The 18643-nt window shown below is 41.2% G+C and overlaps 1 protein-coding gene across 2 annotated transcripts in view; it reads right to left on the reverse strand.

The window, feature by feature from the left end:
* Positions 1-3013: 3013 nt before the first annotated feature.
* noa1 (nitric oxide associated 1) overlaps positions 3014-18643 on the reverse strand; it is a 30521-nt gene continuing 14891 nt past the window's right edge. Inside the window, exons 3-8 of one of the 2 annotated variants that reach the window (XM_063069093.1) lie at positions 14766-14983; positions 10625-10756; positions 8602-8741; positions 6798-6942; positions 5039-5156; positions 3014-3399 (exon numbers count right to left, since the gene is read on the reverse strand). In XM_063069093.1, the coding sequence (XP_062925163.1) occupies positions 3203-3399; positions 5039-5156; positions 6798-6942; positions 8602-8741; positions 10625-10756; positions 14766-14983 (950 nt within the window). In that variant the 3' untranslated portion in view covers positions 3014-3202. The remainder of the gene's footprint in view (positions 3400-5038; positions 5157-6797; positions 6943-8601; positions 8742-10624; positions 10757-14765; positions 14984-18643) is intronic. The other variant, XM_063069094.1, reaches the window with a different exon arrangement.

Consider the following 18643-nt stretch of genomic DNA (forward strand, 5'->3'; position numbering starts at 1 on the left):
CAGTCACTAATACTGAAGAGTGTATTAGAGTTTAGCTCAGAGACCCAGACTGGGGAGGTAGAGGTCAAAGGTGTTGGGGAAGGGACAGAGTCAGTCCCTTTGCACCAGATACACTTACAAAGCAACCTGGTCTCTGGACTAGTCACGATCGGGTTGAGGTCCGAATTACCGATGAAAGGCGTGGAAGTCTTGCTCGGTAATGACATCGCCGGAGGAATCGTGTTCCCAGTCGTGAGATTGACAGGTCAGCCTGCCGGCATTGAGGCCCCGCCCATGGACTCACAGGTTCATCACGGGCCCGCGATAGTGAATTTAGCTGAAACGTTTCTGCCAACCTTGTATGAGACGGGGTGTAGTGAGACAAGGGGTAGTGAGGGAGCTGGGACGGACGTAGCAGTAGCCAGGAAAGAATTTGTGCAGACGCAGGAGCGAGACGAGGGTCTGATGGTTTTGGCAGAGACAGCTCTCTCTGACACAGCCTTGACAAGGGAACTAGTAGGCTATTGTGTGGAGGAGGAAGTGCTAAGGAAGAAGGGGAAATCAAGTACAGTACCCGCAGATGAGGAATGGGGGGTGGTGCAAAAGAGTTATGGGGATGAGGTTTTTAACATGGCCCACGAGGTACCCCCCCGGTGGACATTTTGCGGTGCTGGAGGAAACAGTTGGTGGAATCATGAAAGAGATTTACCGGCTGCCGGGGGAAGAATGTTATTGATCATGACCGACGGGAACTGAGACGGTCACCGGCTTTTGATATGCTAACAAACCTAGTCGGTGTTAGCGTGGAAATCAATGAAGCTAGGGGCCCCCTGATAAGAGGAAAAAAACATTTTGAAAAGATTAGGATGGGATCGATCAGATGGGAGAAGGCTATTGTTTTGGCCAGGTCTACTGATACTGATCCCTTAATCCCCGAACAAAGCGAGTCTTTAGAAGAAGTAATTAAACGACTCGCACCCGTGTGTTTGATTGTCCCGAGGAAATGCAAAGAACTGGGACGTTGGGTGATGTCTGTTAAATAGGGCAGCCTAGTAAAGAACACCCATATATAATGAGTAATTCAGTGACTAAAGGGCTGATGAACACAGAGGTGTGTATTGGCAATTTAATACGGCTGTCTGAAGCCAGTTTGATAGTGAACCTTGAAAAAAATGAATTCGGCCACACGAAGGTCACTTACCTGGGAATTGTGGTGACACAGGGGCAGCTGGCAGTGGTGCAAGCTACAGTGCAGGCTATCGCTGACCTCCCAACCCCGACAGACAAGAGGGCCCTCAGAAGGCTCTTGGAGATGGTGGGGTACTGCAGGAAGTTTTGCAATAACTCTGCGGTCAATACCCGTCCCCCTCCTACTAAGCCCTTGCGAGAGAAAACTGAGTCGGAATGGGACGACCCTTGTTATTGTGGTCCGGGACAAAACCAAATGAGAGGTTACATTGGTCGCAATTCATCAGTGTTTTTGGCCACTATGAAGTTTGCTGAGTTGGAGCCTGGTCTAAGGGATTATTAATAACACGTGTAAAAGGAACAGAAAATGCGATGACTGTCTGTCAAGGTGTTGACGAGTTCAAACTCACTGTGTTAGCCAAATAGCTGATAAAGATGTATATTTGTGCGTGTATCAAATAATGTATTCATGTTTGTAATTTTTACCTCCTGGTAAAAATCCTTAAAGGGGGGAAGTGTGACGAGAATACACATAAAATTAAGATGTTTGCTGGCCTGGGTTAGCATCAGTGACATCAGCAAGTGGTCTGCCACCTGCCCTCAGGGGAAGGAGAGATAAGGAACAATGGAGCAGCGTCTGGAGATGTGTAATGAAGGAACGGGGGAGAGAGAGCTGTCTGGAGCGGCTCCCCCCTTTGAACCTTGAACTGTTTGAAGTGATGGACAGGCGATACCCCAGCAGGGGGATAAAAAGGGACCGGTTTGCTAAGGCAGGACACACACGCCACCCGAGGTAACGAGACCCTGGAAGCGGTACGCCTCTTACGAGTAGGTGGGAAGTACCGGACAACGCACAGGGTGGAAAGGTACGATCAGCGGGAACCCGCTGTGTGTCCGCCCTCGCCTGGGTGCCGGGTTCACTGCAGAGGATCGACCGCATCTGGAGGAGGGGTCACAGTCGGTGACCTCAGGTGACATCACCAAGGACCTGCCCAAAAGTTGCTTGTGAGCCATATCGCCGGTCTGTGAGTGAAGCCGTGTCTGAATGATCAGTTGTTCCTATTCCCTCTCTCTCCCCCCACGTTGTCCATCGCCATGGCAACGATTACTGCGAACTGAACTACTAAATTGGACTGAACTTTGAGTCACTTTGAAATTTGGTCATTTACCCCTAGACAACGATAGAGCTTGATTGATGCTGTTGTCTTAATTCTGTGCACATGTGTGGTTATCATTGCTGAACTGTTGCATTTATTATCCTTTCGATTACTGTGTTGCTTGTTTCTTTAATAAAACTTTCTTAGTTCTAGTAATCCAGACTCCAACTGAGTGATCCATTTCTGCTGGTTTGGCAACCCAGTTACGGGGTACGTAACACCTTGTACAAAAAGGGTATTCATGGAAGAGTGGCAAGGCGGAAGCACAGGCTTAAACAAAAAGCATGTCCTTGCCCATAAAAACTTTGCAAAGCATCACGTGGAAGATACTGCAAGTATGTGGAAGAAGGTCTTGTGGTTGGGTGAAACTAAAGAACTTCTTGGCCTACTGCGCAGTATTAGCTTTGTGCCACAAGTTAGATACAGTGAATATCACACTCTACTTAAATGAAGTGGCACTGGTGCATGAAAGTCATCTTCTGCAGGATTGTGAATATGTAGGAACTATTGGAGTAGCTAAATATAGCTAAAGGGGAAAATGCATGAGCTTGTTCCCACAGTTCAAGAAGTCTAATGGATATCACAGCTCTGGAGGATTGAACTATAGCACAATTAATGGTTGGAGCTTCTACATTTAAATCCCTAAAGAACACCGCTCTGTCCCATTCATCAGTTTTGTTTAGCAGCGTTGTGATTGTTGTGCATTCATTTATTCTCAATTCTGTCAAAAGTACAACACTCCAACATTATCAGTACAGATATTGCTGATAACATAACCAGCTTCCTTTCAAAATTACAAAAAAAATGTAACTTGCACATTGAGTTTCAACAAACAGTTCTACAAGTCATTTTTATAAGTATGCCACAGTCACATTCCTCTAGTGGGCTGCAAGGTTTTGAACAAATGGCAATGGCTTTTTAAGTTTATAAGCTGGGGTGTTTCTTATTCGTTCTCCTTTAATCCCAACAATAAATGGTAGGACAGGTGGCTTCTCAACCATTAAGCCAATTCCAGCAGGAATATATGCTCGAAGGTGAATCTTATCCTTTGGATGTGCAGTCACTGCAACCCAGCCTTAAAAAAGAGCAAACATAAGATTAGACATTGAAGTTACAGTCATAGAGCAACACAATATAGATGTACAAGTCTGTACTGAACAGGTGCTCACACAATCTGTCCCAATTTCCTGTGTTCAGCCCATATCCAATTTCATCCCTCCAATCTACAGCAAATTTACCAAAATCCTTTATATGCAAAGAATTTTAAAAATACACTATTCCACCTATAAGCATTTGACACTCCAGTAAATAACTCCCAACATCCAGCCATATCAGTTCAACTGTTTATACTTGAAATACAGCAGGAGATGATAAAGTCACCAATTTGAGTTTCTCCACTTCTTCAATCTAACATTTTCCTCATCTGTGCATAGGCTTAGACAGCAATAGATTCCCTGGGAATACAAGGATAATTTACACAAGACTACTAATTTCTCATCGCAAACAAAAATAATACCATATTATAAATGTCATAGTACTTGGGTTCCGCCAATGTTTTGACAAAACCAGTTCATAGAAATGTGGTATCAAAATACTGAAGATGATGAATAAACAGAATGTGGGAGATATTCAGTAGACTAAGTGTCTTAGATTAATTACATTAACAGGCACAAGTTCTACAATGTTTCATGGCTGACACTGAACATAAGTTGCTATTCTGCACCCAAGTAAGAGTTTCCACCATGATACTATTTAATAAAATCTACATTTTATCTACCCTTGAATATCTGAGATTTATTATTAAACAATATCATGCTCTCAAAATATCAAGAGCCGTCATTTCAAATAAGCCATACTTTGAGAAGAACACCTGTGATTTATAACTGTACGTGTAGCAGGCAGCTCATACTTGTACTGCTGCTCTTGAGGATCCGAATGCAGAGACTGCATCATTGTTCATAGCTCATCTGGTGTACACAATGGTTAGTATAAGTTCTTTCCTTGATTATTGCAGCACACACAAACTAGATGTTAAAATTAAAACTACATGATCAAGAGGTAGGGTCTTCCCTTTGAACAGCAATGAAAGCAAAGCAATCCCAAAAATAACACCAGGAAAATATGAATTTAATTCCTCAATTCAGAAGATCGTGGGTGTGTGATTTAAAGTACCAGAATATATTTATGATGAAGCTATGCTATTCACAGTAACTAGCACCTTCTAATTGTATTGATTTAGAAGAATCTTTAATCTGGAATCTTGAAACTATCATTGGAGCAGCAATGTACTTGCTGTAGTGGACAGAATGACAACAGGAGTCTGGCTCACTGGCAGGGAAACTGCCTAGTAACTCAAGCGACGATACTGTCTTATTACAGTACTGGGTATTTCCTGTGATTATTTAATACATAGTAGATTAATTTATAGGCATCACAATTTATTTACAGTAATAACAACTTTAAGGTAATTGGTTTGTCTCCCGCAGATGCATATTCACCTAGTTCACAAAGAAAACACAGTTATATTGAAAGATCTTTGTCGATGGGAGTACAATTTTTGATTTTTTTCCCCTTTAGCTATATCAGTGAGTGTTCCACAATCTGATATTTATTGTATGGCTCTCAGAAACTATATCTGATCATGCAACAATGCAATAGTAACCTGTACTGATGTGTTATTTTAAACACGTCAAAATGCAATTAAAGGACAGCACCTGCTGAAGAAAATTTAATGTCAGCAATAGCCTCAAGGGTTCCAATTCCATCCAATTCAATATCCTGGGACACCAGAGGGGGGAAGTTTTTCATTCTCTCCTCACCACCAATAGGAACCTAGTGGAAATGTAGACAAAGCAGGTAAGTTTAGAAACAATTCAATATGCTGGTTATCAACCCTGTACCTTTCCCCAGCTCTGAAGTCATCTCTTTTGCCAACTGAATACCATAGTACCCCAAATTTTAATCATCCAGTTATATCTACTAAATTAAGTTAAATGGAGCTTTAGAGATTGGGCTGACAAACAAATAATTCTTCAGTCTCCACCACCACTTTCACCTTAGACCATTTCCACATTTAAATCATCATCTTAGGACGAAACATAATTTTGTATTCTCATTTTGTAGAGATCAAGTTTTCAAAATGGGTTATGGGATGAAGGGTGGGGTATAAGGGTCTGTGTGGGTCATGACACTTGTTTAATGTTTATAAGTTAGACTGGAAATTTACACATTCCATTTAAGGATGAACTGTACAAAGAATCAAAGCCAATGAGGAAAAGCAAAATATAGGGAGTTGGGGAAAGGGGGTGGTGGGTGGAATGAGGAGAGAAGGGAATTAAGAACAGTAGTGTAGCTTACCCTGAAAACTAAATGTAACCAAAACACAACAAATCCCACAGGGTGAACCCTCACAAGGTGACAGGCCCCGATGGGAGTATCTGGTAAGGCTCTGAAAACTTGTGCCAACCAACTGGCAGGGGTATTCAAAGGCATTTTGAATCTATTGTTGCTGCGGTTGGAAGTTCCCACTTGCTTCAAAAAAGGGTAACAATTATATCAGTGCACTAGAAGAGCAAGGAGAGCTGCCTTAACGACTATTGTGCAGTAGCTCTCACATCTACAGCGATGAAATGCTTTGGGAGGTTGACCATGGCCAGAATCAACCCCTGCCTCAGCAATGACCTGAACCCACTGCAGTTTCCTATTGCCACAACAGATCTACAGCGGACGTGATCTCAATGGCTCTCCATGCAAACTTGGATCACCAGGACAATATAAACACTATGTCAGGATGCTATTTATTGACAAAAGCTCAGTGCTCAACACCACCATTCCTGCAGTCCTGACTGAAAAGCTACAGAACTGGTTCCTTGACTTCCTGACTGGAAGCTCACACTCTGTGTGGATTGGTAATAGCACCTCCACCTCACTGATGATCAACACAGGTGCACCTCAGGGATGTGTGCTTTGCCCACTACTCTACTCCCTCCATACCAATGACTGTGTTGATGATTCAACAGTTGTCGGCAGAACCTCAGACTTTCAGAGGATCTATAGGAGCGAGATATTCCAGTTCGCTGAGTATGTCATAGTGACAACCTTGCACTCAGCATCAGTAAAACCAAAGAGCTGATTGTAGTCTTCAGGAAGGTAAGAGGAGGGAACACAACCCAATCCTCATAGAAGGATTAGAAGTGGTGAGAGTGAGCAATTTCAAATTCCTGACTGTCAATATCTCTGAGGACCTAATCCTATCCCAACATATTGAGCCAACTACAAAGGAGGCAAGATAGTGGCTAGATTTCATTAGGAGTTTGAGGAGGTTTGGTTTGTCACCAAAAACAGTCAAACTTCTACAGATGTACCATGGAGAACATTCTGATAGGCTGCATCGCTGTCCGGTATGGGGGGGGGGGTTTCGGGGGCTACTACACAGGATTAAAGTAAGCTGCAGAAATTTGTAAAATTAGTCACCTCCATCATGAGTACTAGCCTCTGTAGTATCCAAGACATCTTCAAGGAGTGGTGCCCTAGGAAGGCTGCATCTATTATTAAGGACCCCCTCCATCCAGGACACGCCCTCTTCTCATTGTTACCATCAGGAAGGAGGTACAGAAGCCTGAAAGCACACACTCAGCGATTCAGAAACTTCCTCCCCTCTGCCATCTGATTTCTAAATGGACATTGAACCCATGAACATGTCCTCACTACTTTTTAAAATTTCTATTTTTGCATTGCTTATTTTAACTATTTAATATACACGTATATACTTACTGTAATGCAGATTTTTCTGTATTTTTCATGTATTGCAATGTACTGCTGCCGCAAAGTTAACAAATTTCACAACATATGCCAATGATATTAAATCTGTTCTGATTCTGACCTTACAAAAAGACTTGTTTTTACTACTCTGAATTGTTTCTACTACTTTTGGCTGAATGGTCACTTTCTTTGTAGCTCACCAAATTTAGGGTCATAGAAAAGTACAGCACAGAAACAGGCCCTTCAGCCCATCTTTCCGTGCCAAACTATTTCATCTGCCTACTCCAATTTACCTGTACCCAGACCATAGCCCTCCATATCCCTACTATCAATGTACCTATCCAAAGTTCTCTTAAACATTGAATGCCATCTAGCGTGCGTGCACTGCTTGGGCTGGCAGCTCGTACCACACTCTCATGACCCTCTTGAGTGAAGTTTCCCCTCGTGTTCCCCTTAAACATTTCACCTTTCACCCTTAACCCATGACCACCCAACCTAAGTGAAAAAAGCATTCTTGTATTTACCCTATCTATACCTCACATAATTTGTATACATCAATCAAATCTTCCCTTAATCTTCTATGTTGCAAGAAATAAAATCCTAACCTAGTCAATCTTTCCTTTTCACTCAGGTCCTCTAGACCCAGCAACATCCTTGTAAATTTCTCTGTAGTGTTTCAAGATTATTTACATTTTTCCTTAGGTAGATGACCAATACTGCACATAATACTCCAAATTAGGCCTCATCAATGTCTTATACAATTTCAACATAGTATCCCATTTCCTGTACTCAATACTTTGACTTATGAAAGCCAATGTGCCAAAAGCTCTCTTTATGACCCTATCTACCTGTGACACCACTTTCAAAGAATTATGCACCTGTATTCCCAGATCCCTTTGTTCTACCACACTCCTCAGTGTCCTACTGTTCACCGTTGAAGACCAACCCTGACAACCTCACACTTGTCTTCATTAAATTCCATCTGCCATTTTCCAAGCTATTTTCCCAGCTGGTCCAGGTCCCACTGCAAGCTCTGATAGTCTTCCTCGCTGACACTACACTCCCAATCTTGATAACATCTGCAAATTTGCTAATCCAGTTTTATTTTAGTTGATGTTATTTAGTGATACAACATGGTGTAGGCCCACCTGGCCCTTTGAGCCACACTACGTAACCTCTGATAAAACCTTAACCTAACCACGGGTCAATTTACAGTGACCATCAACCCACCCAGTTCTTCATTGGAATATGGGAGGAAACGGGAGGCAAACCAGCACATTCCATGGGGAGGATGTACAGCATTACATAATAATAAAACATGGAATAAAATGTTGGAACATGCTAGAAGGAAACAACATATATTCCTGCCTGTATATCCTCATTCCTTCAGTAGTTTGGCCATGACTGTATAATATCGTTAACACAACTGGTATCAGTTGTATGCAAATTGTAGGCTATCTTGGCCACATTTGTGTACTACAAATCCAAAAGCAACATTGGTCTATAGTAAAAGTACCACACGATGCAGTTTTGACCTACTCCAAGTAGTACACTTCCAGCATGTCTTTTATAGATTGCATCTGCTTTTTCAAGGCTTGTAATATGGACTGGAATCTTGTTGGAAGCAACAACTGAAAACCAGGCTGACTCTTCACCCTGGAAGGAGGTAATGAAAATGCCTTAAAACAAAGTTTTCTTTAAAATCAAAATAACAAAAACAACAAAATGCAAATTAAAGTAAATAAGAACTGGAATATTAGAAACATTCAGCAGATCTGTCAGAGCCAAGTCAGAGTTCAATGAAGACGGCACGTTATAGACTTTGCAGTACTGACCTTGAGCAGAGGCATGAACAACTTCTTGACTTTGAATCACTTCCATTATCTCTCGGGTAGGTTATGCTGGCAACACACATACTTTGGTGAACAGATTGACCCTTGTCCAGGACACCACCATCACAGCATTTTGGTGTCAACTCACTTTTAAAAAAGAATTCTCTTTACCTGTTTCCCATGTAATTCATTCCACTCAGCCAAGGAATTTTATTACGCTTTCCCTTCTACTTCTAATTATTCAAACACCGTGACTGACCTTAGCTGCTGTGTACTGAGCCACAGTAAACACAATGTTTGTCTCCATGTCAGAGGTATGAGCATATACTCTAGATCTGCACTGATATCCTACAGCAGTATCTGTTACAGTATCATTTTAAGTAAAAGTTACACGAGGCATGAAGTCTCTCAGCAGTCATAGAGTCATAGAAAAGTTCAGCACAGAAACAGGCCCTTCGGCCCACTTAGTCTGTGTCGAACCACTTAAACTGCCCTACTCCCATCAGCCTGTACCAGGATCACAGCCAGCCATGTACCTATCTGAACTTCTCTTAAACGTTGAAATCCAGCTGGCATGCACCACTTTCACTGGCAGCTCGTTCCACTCTGTCACGAACCTCAGTGAAGAAGTTCACTGAATGTTTTATCATTCTCTGTAAACTCTAGGGACTGTTGTGCATGAAAATGCCAGGAGATCAGCAGTTTCTGAAATATTCAAACCACCCCGTCTGGCACCAACAATCATTCCACAGACAAAGTCATTTAGATCACATTTCTTCCTCATTCTGATGTTTGGTCTGATCACCAACTGAACCTCTTGACCAAGTCTGCATGGTTTTATGCATTGAGTTGCTGCCACATGAGTGGCTGATTAGATATTTGCATTAATGAGCGGGTGTGCAAGTGATATTTGAGTGTATTTCCATGAACTGTGTCTCTATTTTAATTATATTGAACAAATTTTCCTCCAAGGCCAAATCAGTATAAGAACCAAGGGTCTCAATAAAAGAACAACTTACTATTAACTTCAGACCTGCATGACATTTTACAAATTCTCCATATTGTAATCACTCACAGATGGTCAAATGTGCCTGGCGCATTGTGTACAAACTCCAAAGTACAGTTGCACACTCTTGTTTACATTTTAAGCATCATACAAAACTAAATAATAAAATTGATGAGAGAATAAAACAAACAATGCAAAGATGGAAGAGTTGAAAAAATGTTACAAGAAGGAGAGGCAAAAAGTGTCAGTATATTACTGATTCCAATATAGCTTAAAAGAAAAGATGACTTAATAGCAATTGATTACGTACTTCTTAAAGAACATGCTTGGGTTGAAACATTTCATTTCAATGTGACTTAAAAATCATTTAAAACATGAATGCATCGTTGGGGCTGATTAGATTACTTAATATTTGGTGTAACAGATAAACAAAACTACATGGAGTGAAGCTCCATTATATTTCTGCTTGTGAAGTGCCTTGGAAAACTCATTCTTTTAAAAGACATATACAAATTCTAGAGACAAAGAACTGCAGACGCTGAAACTTGATGTAAAAAACAAAATGCTGAAGAAAATCACATGGTCAGGCAGCACTTAAGCAGCGAAATTATCAGTCCAGGTTTCAGGTCAAGACCTTCACCTATACTTGTACAAACCTACAAACTCTAGCTGGTGTTATATTGAGAATTCCAAGTTTTTACCTTCAGAAAGTCAATACGACCGAGAGCACCCAGAAGGAGTACCATTCCTGGCTTCAGTACAAACGTTCGAGGGATGATACCCGAGGATGGCATCACAACCTTCAACTCTTGACTTGTAAGTAGATTTAAAATCTACAAAAGAAAATGTAGTTAAAAGAAAAAGTTGCAATATTTTCTCTTGATGCAATTATTTATTTCTGCATCTTTAAATAATTGTCTGCAGCTTGCAGGATCCTACTTGCTAAAAACCAAACCAATTTTTATTGGAAGTAATTCATTAACTTTGAAGTTCTTTGGAAAATGCTGTAGGCAAAATAAATGTAATTTTTTCCCTGATGTTACCATTCTGCCTCTGACAACCAAGTCCTGCTCCTGACCTTCACATGTGGCTTAGCTACTAAGCCTGGTGGAACCGTTCCTGCTGGTCAAAGGCAGGTTACTGGCGCCTTAAAACCAGTCACTTCGGGGAGATGGGGCTCGTCAGCTATGATTGGCAGCTCAGCAAGAAGGAAAACTCTGATCTCACACCTCCACTGCCTTGTGGCTCTACCCACTCAGGGAGAGGGCTTCAGTAATAAAATCTGAGGGAAAAATCCAGTGCTGGAGTCTCTAAGGCAGTCCTATGTTGAGTTCAATGCTGCCTGGCAACTTCTGCGATGCTGCAGGTACCAAACTGTATCGGTCTCTGCCGTTCCTTTGGGTTCATCACTTGGGTGCATGGAGAGGGGGAGATTGCTACATGGGCACCAGCTTGCTCTCCGTATTGTACTGCTCAGACTTGTACGTATCTAGACAGCTAGGACATAACACCCATGGCTGACCCTGGTTGATGGAGGCCTCACTACCATTCTGCAATTACTAAAACTCAAACAGCCTGCATTTAGTTGAGTACATAAATGTACATGAACAATTTCTCTCTTTCAGACACCTATTCTGTATTTCGTCCTTCAGGGAAAATTACTCTCCATGAACCTAACATCATTCATTGTGGAAAATTATGAACATAATCATCTCTTAAACAACTGCTTACAGCTTTCTGCATGCCATATATTAGGTTGTACACCTGAGATTGTGTGTCTCCATCTTTGGGTTTTGAGGTGACTCTCTCCACACCTATGTGATCAAGCATATACTTCTCAGATCAACTACATTAGATTTTTATGTCCTCCCACATCCTGCTTCCAATTCCTGTTGTACTTTAAGAAAACAATTACATTCAAACACCACAACACAGACCTTACTATCAGAATCACAGTACTCAAGGTGTAGAGGAGAAAACTTTGAGTTCTGCTCAAAATTTATTGAGGTCTTGGGCTGTATCTCATTCAATACATTACCCAGAAAGGTACACTAGTTAATGAAATTAATCATGGCAGCAAGGTATTCCTGAACTACAGCACAAGAAGCAAACATACTTGAACACTGCAAACATGCATTCGTGCACCTACACTTCTGAACATAAATTAAGAACAAGACAAAGCCATTATTTATTTTATTTTATTTTATTTAGAGATACAGCACAGAACAGGGCCTTCCGGCCTTATGAGCCGCTCTACCTAGAAACCCATCTATTTAACCCTGGCCTAATCACTGGGCAATTTAAAAAGACCAATTAACCTACTAACCAGTACGTCTTTGGACTGTGGAATGAAATCAGAGCAGCAGGAAGAAGCCTCTGCGTTCATGGGAAGGTTGTATAAATTCCTTACAGACAACACCTGAACTGAACTCCAAACTCTGATGCCCGGTCGTGCTAACCACTACGATACTTTTTTTGCCTTTCAAAGAGAGTACGGCTGATCTTGTGTATTACAAGCCTACTGTCTTCACCAATACCTAATTCCACTACTTCTCCTTTTGAAAAATAAACAATATCCTTAACAATTGAATTGAGACTTTCTGTATAGTGAATTCCAAAGATTTATAACCAAAGTAAAAAAGGATCTAGTACTTTCCCCAGCATATATGATGAATAAACATTTCTCAGGCTTCCAGCCAGGTACAGGTTATTGATTATAAACAATGTTTCAATGACAAACTTTGTCATCTTCATCAGAGATGATGCCTGGGCATGTCTGGTCTGGTAGTATTTATACCCCTATAGGCTGTCCCCCTTGATTGACTAGTCCTTATCCAATCAGCTTTCTGCTCTCCCACTTTTTTTTTACAATTGAACTCCAGTTCCTACTTAGAGCGAGACATTCGCCTTTGTTAAAATTCTTTTCCTCTAGTTTTATTTCAATGGCTTCCTTTACCAGGTGGTCCTAAAAACCATCCGCGCCGCACTGCAGTTTTGTGTCATTGAAGTCAATCCTATCGCCATTTTGCTGCCGCCAATTTCTCTAGGTAACCCAAATGGATTTACCTCCTGGGCTCCTAGATGCGCGTTTTCACCGTGCGTCCTGTCTGGCCGATATACATTGCTCCGCGGTCACAGGGAATCCTGTAAACGCCAGCTGACCTGAGTCCCGGGTTACCTTTGACCCACATAGCTGTGATTTGAGCTTCCTTACGGGTTTGTGGATGGTATTAATCCAGTATTTCTTCAGGGTCCTGGTGATCCTTCCAGAAACTGTGGAAATATATGGAAGACAGGCAGTAGCAACGGGTTCTTCCTTGTTCTTAGGTTTCCTGCTTTTTCCGTTGGCCCTTTTAAGGGCCCGACTGATTTCCAACACCTTGTAACCATTCTGTAGGAACATAGTGCATAATCATCTTATTTCCTTGGGGATACTCTCCGAGTCCAAAATAGTTGTTGCAGTTAATCAAAGTAGAAAGAACTGCTCTACATTGGGAGGCATGATGGCGGCTGCTATCGTTGAGGTATAAGTCTGTGTGAGTGGGTTTCTGATAACAACATGTCCGAGTCTACCGTCCGGTTTCGGTCATATTAGAAAGTCCAGGAATAGGAGGCAACCATTCTTCTCCATCTCCATCGTAAACTGAATGTTTGGATGTATACTGTTCAGATGGTTGTGGAACTGTTCGGAGTGCCTGGAGTCCACGAGGCTGCACTATGAAAATGTCATCGACATATCTGAAGAAGCATGGGGGGTGGGGGGCATAAAGGCAATGAACTCAGAGCCCTTTCCTCAAAGTCCTCCATGTAGAAATTAGCAATAGCTGGCGACAAGGGTGATCCTACGGCCATTTCATCCATTTGTTCATAGTAGTTCCCCTTATAGAGAAAGTACGCTGATGTAAGGGTGTGTTCAAAAAGGTCAATGGTACCCTTATCAAACCCTGACCACAGGAGGACCAAGCTGTCCTTAATGGGAATTCTTGTGAACAGGGACACCATAACAGAACTAAACATTATGTCCACAGGGTTCAGCTGGATGTTGGTTATTGTTTAAACACGCCAATGGTTTTTGGGACTGCCTGACAAAGGAAGTCATGAAATAAAACTAGAGGAAAAGAATTTTGATAAAGACGATGGTCTCCTTCCAAGTAAGAACTGGAATTCGATTGTAAACAAGGTGAGAGAACGGAAAGCTGATTGGATGAGGACTAACCAATCAGGAGGGATGGACTATGTGGTATAAATACCACCACACTAGACATGCCCAGGTATCATCTCTGATGAAGACGGTGGAGTTTGTTATCAAAACGTCGATGATAATTGATATCTGTACCTGACTGGAAGCCCAAGGAGAGTTTATTCGCCTGCATAAGTAACTTTTTCCTCCAGTGAACGAAACTATCTGTTGCTGCTTCTGATGAAGAATAGCTATCTTGTTCACATCTCAGTTTGTTCTGTAAAGATGATGGCTTGCATTTAGTTCTGAATGTCATTTTTGTTGTCTCTTTCACATGAAATACAGTTTTTCAATCAAAAGGATGATTAGTTAACTTATTTGCAAACCACTACCACAGCCAGCCAAGATGTTATTGCTCCTCAGAATGTAAGTTATTCTTTACCTTTCTCCGTAGTCCATCTCCAGAGACAGCATGGTTGATATTAGGACTAAGTATCCAAATTATTTTCTATATTAGTATAATTGACAAGACCTCCAGTCATTACATTTTTTAAATGAGTCTTGCAGAAAAGGTTCAGCACTTTTGCATATCAATGGCAGTAACAGGAATATAAAATGACAGAGCTTTTGCAAATCAGTCCTCAATTTGCCATTCTACTTACACAGTCCTGTTTTATGATGCCAGGCGTATCATAAAACCAACGAGCATCTTTTAGTTCATTGTATGTGAATTCGATCAGGTCTTGTGAGTTTGAGGCATTTTCTTGAATAACCTGTTCTGGTTCTGGACTCAGGGCAAGTTCGTCTGGATTCCATTCGATTATTCCTTTGTTATGCTGCTCACCCACTTGAGTATTACGAAATGTTCTACCAACTCTGCCTGATATCAAGGAAACAAGTTAATTACAAAAACAGTTAATGGGGAACAGTAAATCAAGCAGAATCTGTAACCATATTAACATTCTTCTAGAGGGAGGCTAACTAGGCTGAGCACAACTTTCTGAATAGTACACTGATGTCAGATTGTGACCTGTCTCTCATAGAGTTATAAAGTTATAGCATTATAAAGTCCAAGCATTATAAAGTCCAAGAATTATAAAGATGTGAATAGTTAAATGCAATAACGAAAGGCAACTCAGAAGACGACAAATTGAAAATTAGAAGATAGCACATGCAAATTGTGTAGAACAAATTGGAGGGGAAATCACAACACAAAATGTTAATTCCTCTCACAGAATGTAAACAAAAAGCATATAAGGAACATATAGGAAAGGCAAATGAAAAATTAAAGCAACTGAACACACACAATATGCGGGAGAAACTCAGCAGGTCAATCAGCATCTATGAAGGGCAAAAAACTGACGTCCTTTGGGCCAAGACACTTTATCAGGACTCAGCCTGAAAAAGTTTACTGTTTATTTCCCTCCATAGAAGATGCTGGACCTGCTGAGTTCCTCCAGCATTTTGTGTGTTGCTCATGATTTCGAGCATCGACAGAATCTCTTTATGTCTCTACAATAGGAAAAATGGGCTGAAGGATTTCATTTGAAAAATACATATCTCAGCGATAGAGCAAGGAAGATTTTGCAAATTTGCTTTGGTAAAAGTAGCAAAACAATTAACACTTATTATAAAATCCAATAATTCAAAATTTATACTAATGAAATTAAACATTTCAAATCAGTTATTACTGAGTAAAATGTTAAAGATATCGTTCTGCTCATACTAATATCTAGAATAGAAGAAATTTGTCTAAGTGATCTACTACTACTAAACAATGTATGCTGCCATTTGAATTGCATATTAATCTGAGGACCATTTCTTCTCACCCTAACCTGTTTACCTTTATCAACACCCATTTTCCACAGAGCAATAGAAATCTCAAGTTATGTGGATCAGTCCAACAAATTCTGTTAAGCAATAAAAGTTCTACATTTTAGAGGCAATCAGCCCTCCATTATGCTGGATAAACTATTCCTCAACTACACTTCACTGTAGGGTGGGCTTCAGTCATCACCAGCAGTCACTTGTTTTGGTGAGCCAGTGCAAGACCGTGAGTGGGGCATATTTGGGACTTTTCAGCAGATTTATTAGGCAAATTGAATTGGCAAGGGCAAACAGAATGGAGTTTCGTTTAAGCAAGGTGAGAAGAAGTGAAGGCTCTACTTAAGTTTCTGGTAAGTTTCTTTCCTTCTTGGTGTATAGCTGGTGCAATGTGAATTAGTCCAGCATCACTGTTGTGTTCTTCATGTGAGATATGGGAATTTTAGGATATGGGCTTCTTAGAACCTGTGTTAGGGAACTGAGCTGCAGCTGGATAATCTTCGGCTTGTACGGGTGAACGAGGAGGAGATAGACAGGAGCTACAGGAAGGTAGATGCTACGTTGCAGGAGGCAGGTAGCTGGGTGACTGTCAAGGAATAGGGAATAGACATAGTGCAGAATAGCCTTGTGGCCATTTCCCTCAATAATAATTATACCACTTTGAACACTGTTGAGGGGAGGGGTTGGGGCGACCTAACAGACAGAGCTGCAGTGATCCAATCTCTGGCATTGCGCCTGCCTCTGTGGCTCAGAAGGGAAGTGAGGAGAAGACGAGTACAATGGTGACAGCCAGGGAAAATATAAGAAGTTGGGTAGAAAGCTGAAAAGCAGGACCTCAAGGCTATTAACCTTTGGATTGTTGCCTGTGCCATGTGCCAGTGAAGGTAAGAATAGGATGATTTGGGATATGAATGTGCGGCTGAAGAACTGGTGCAAGGTGTAAGATTTTCAGATTTCTGGACCATGGAATCTCATCTGGGGAAGCTATGACCTGCACAAAAAGGATGGGTTACATCTTAAGTTGAAGGTGCTCAATATCCCTTCGACCAGGTTTGCTAGAGCTGTTGGGGAGGGGTTAAACTAATTTGGCAGGTGGATGGGAACTGGAGTGATGGGCTGAGGATGGGGCAGTTTGTATATAAGATGCAGCGTGTAGTGAGACTGTGAGGAAAGATAGACCATTGGTAGAGCAAAATTGCAGTCAGTGGAATGGGTTAAAGTTTGTCTTTAAACTAAATGGTCTGGGTGGAGGGGGGTGTTTTCAATAGTTTGGGAAAGTGAGGAAGAAGAGATTACAAAAGCCTCCAGAATAAATAAAAAGAAAAAATTTAGGAAGGGATAAGAATTCCAATAACATGGAGTCAAATTTGAAAAGGGTGACAAATGCAGGACTGAAGGTATTATATTTGAATGCACACAGAATACGGAATAAGGTGGTTGATCTTGTAACACAATTAGAAAAAGGCAGGTATGATATTGTAGGCATCACTGAGTCGTGGCAGAAAGAGATCACAAATGGGAACTTAACATCCAAAGATACACACTGTATCAAAAGGACAGGCAGGTAGGTAGGTGGGGGGGGGGGCGGGTGTGGGGAGGCTCTGTGGATTAAATAGTGAAATTAAATCCTTAGACAGAGCATAAATTGGATCTGAAGATGTAGAACACTTGTGGATAAAGAAACGCAATTGTAAAAAAAATGCTGATAAAAGTTATATATAGGCCTTTGAACAGTAGCCAGGGCATGGAGTGCAAATTACAACAGGAGATAGAAAACATATGTAAACAGGGGAATGTTACGATAATCATGGGGGATTTCAATATGCAGGTAATTAGGAAAATCAGGTTACTGCTGATCCCAGTAGAAGGAATTTTTAGAATGCCTATGAGTTGGCTTTTTGGAGCTGCTTGTGGGTGAGACCACTAGGAAAAAGGCAATTCTGGATTGGGTGTTATATAATGAACCAGATTTGATTAGGGAGCTTAAGGTAAGAGAAAGTGATCATAATATAATAGAATTCACCCTGAAATTTGAGAGGTAGAAGGTAAAATGAGATGTAGCACTATAGTGATAGTGGAGTAAAGGGAATTACAGAGGCATGAGAAAGGAGCTGGCCAAAGTTGATTGGAAGGGACACTAGCAGGGATGATGGCAGAATAATGACTGGAGTTTCTGGGAGCAATTTGGAAGGCCAAGATAGATTCATCCCAAAGAAGAAGTATGTTAAAGGGAGGATGAGGCAACTAAGGCTGAAAAGGGAAGTCAAAGACAACATAAAAGCAAGAGAAAGAGCATATAATATAGCAAAAATTAGAGGAAGCTAGAAGATTGTGAAGCTTTTAAAAATCAACAGAAAGCAACTAAAAAAGCAATAAAGAGAAAAATGATGAAATATGAAGGTAAACTAGCCAATAATATAAAAGAGGATATAGGAAGATTTTTCAGATGTATAAATAGCAGAAGAGACACGAGAGTGGCTGTTGGCCCACTGAAAAATGATGCTGGAGAGGTAGTAATGGGGCAAGGAAATGGACGAACTCAATAAGTATGTTATGTCAGTCTTCACTGTGGAATACACTAGCAGTATCCTGGAGATTCAAATGTGTCAGGGGGCTTAAGTGACTGTAGTTACTTTTACTAAAGAGAAAGTGCTTGGGAAGCTGAAAGATCTGAAGGTAGATAAGTCACCTGGACCAGATGGACTATTTCCCAGGG

Source organism: Mobula hypostoma, chromosome 16 (assembly GCF_963921235.1).
Source record: "Mobula hypostoma chromosome 16, sMobHyp1.1, whole genome shotgun sequence".
Lineage (NCBI taxonomy): Eukaryota > Metazoa > Chordata > Chondrichthyes > Myliobatiformes > Myliobatidae > Mobula > Mobula hypostoma.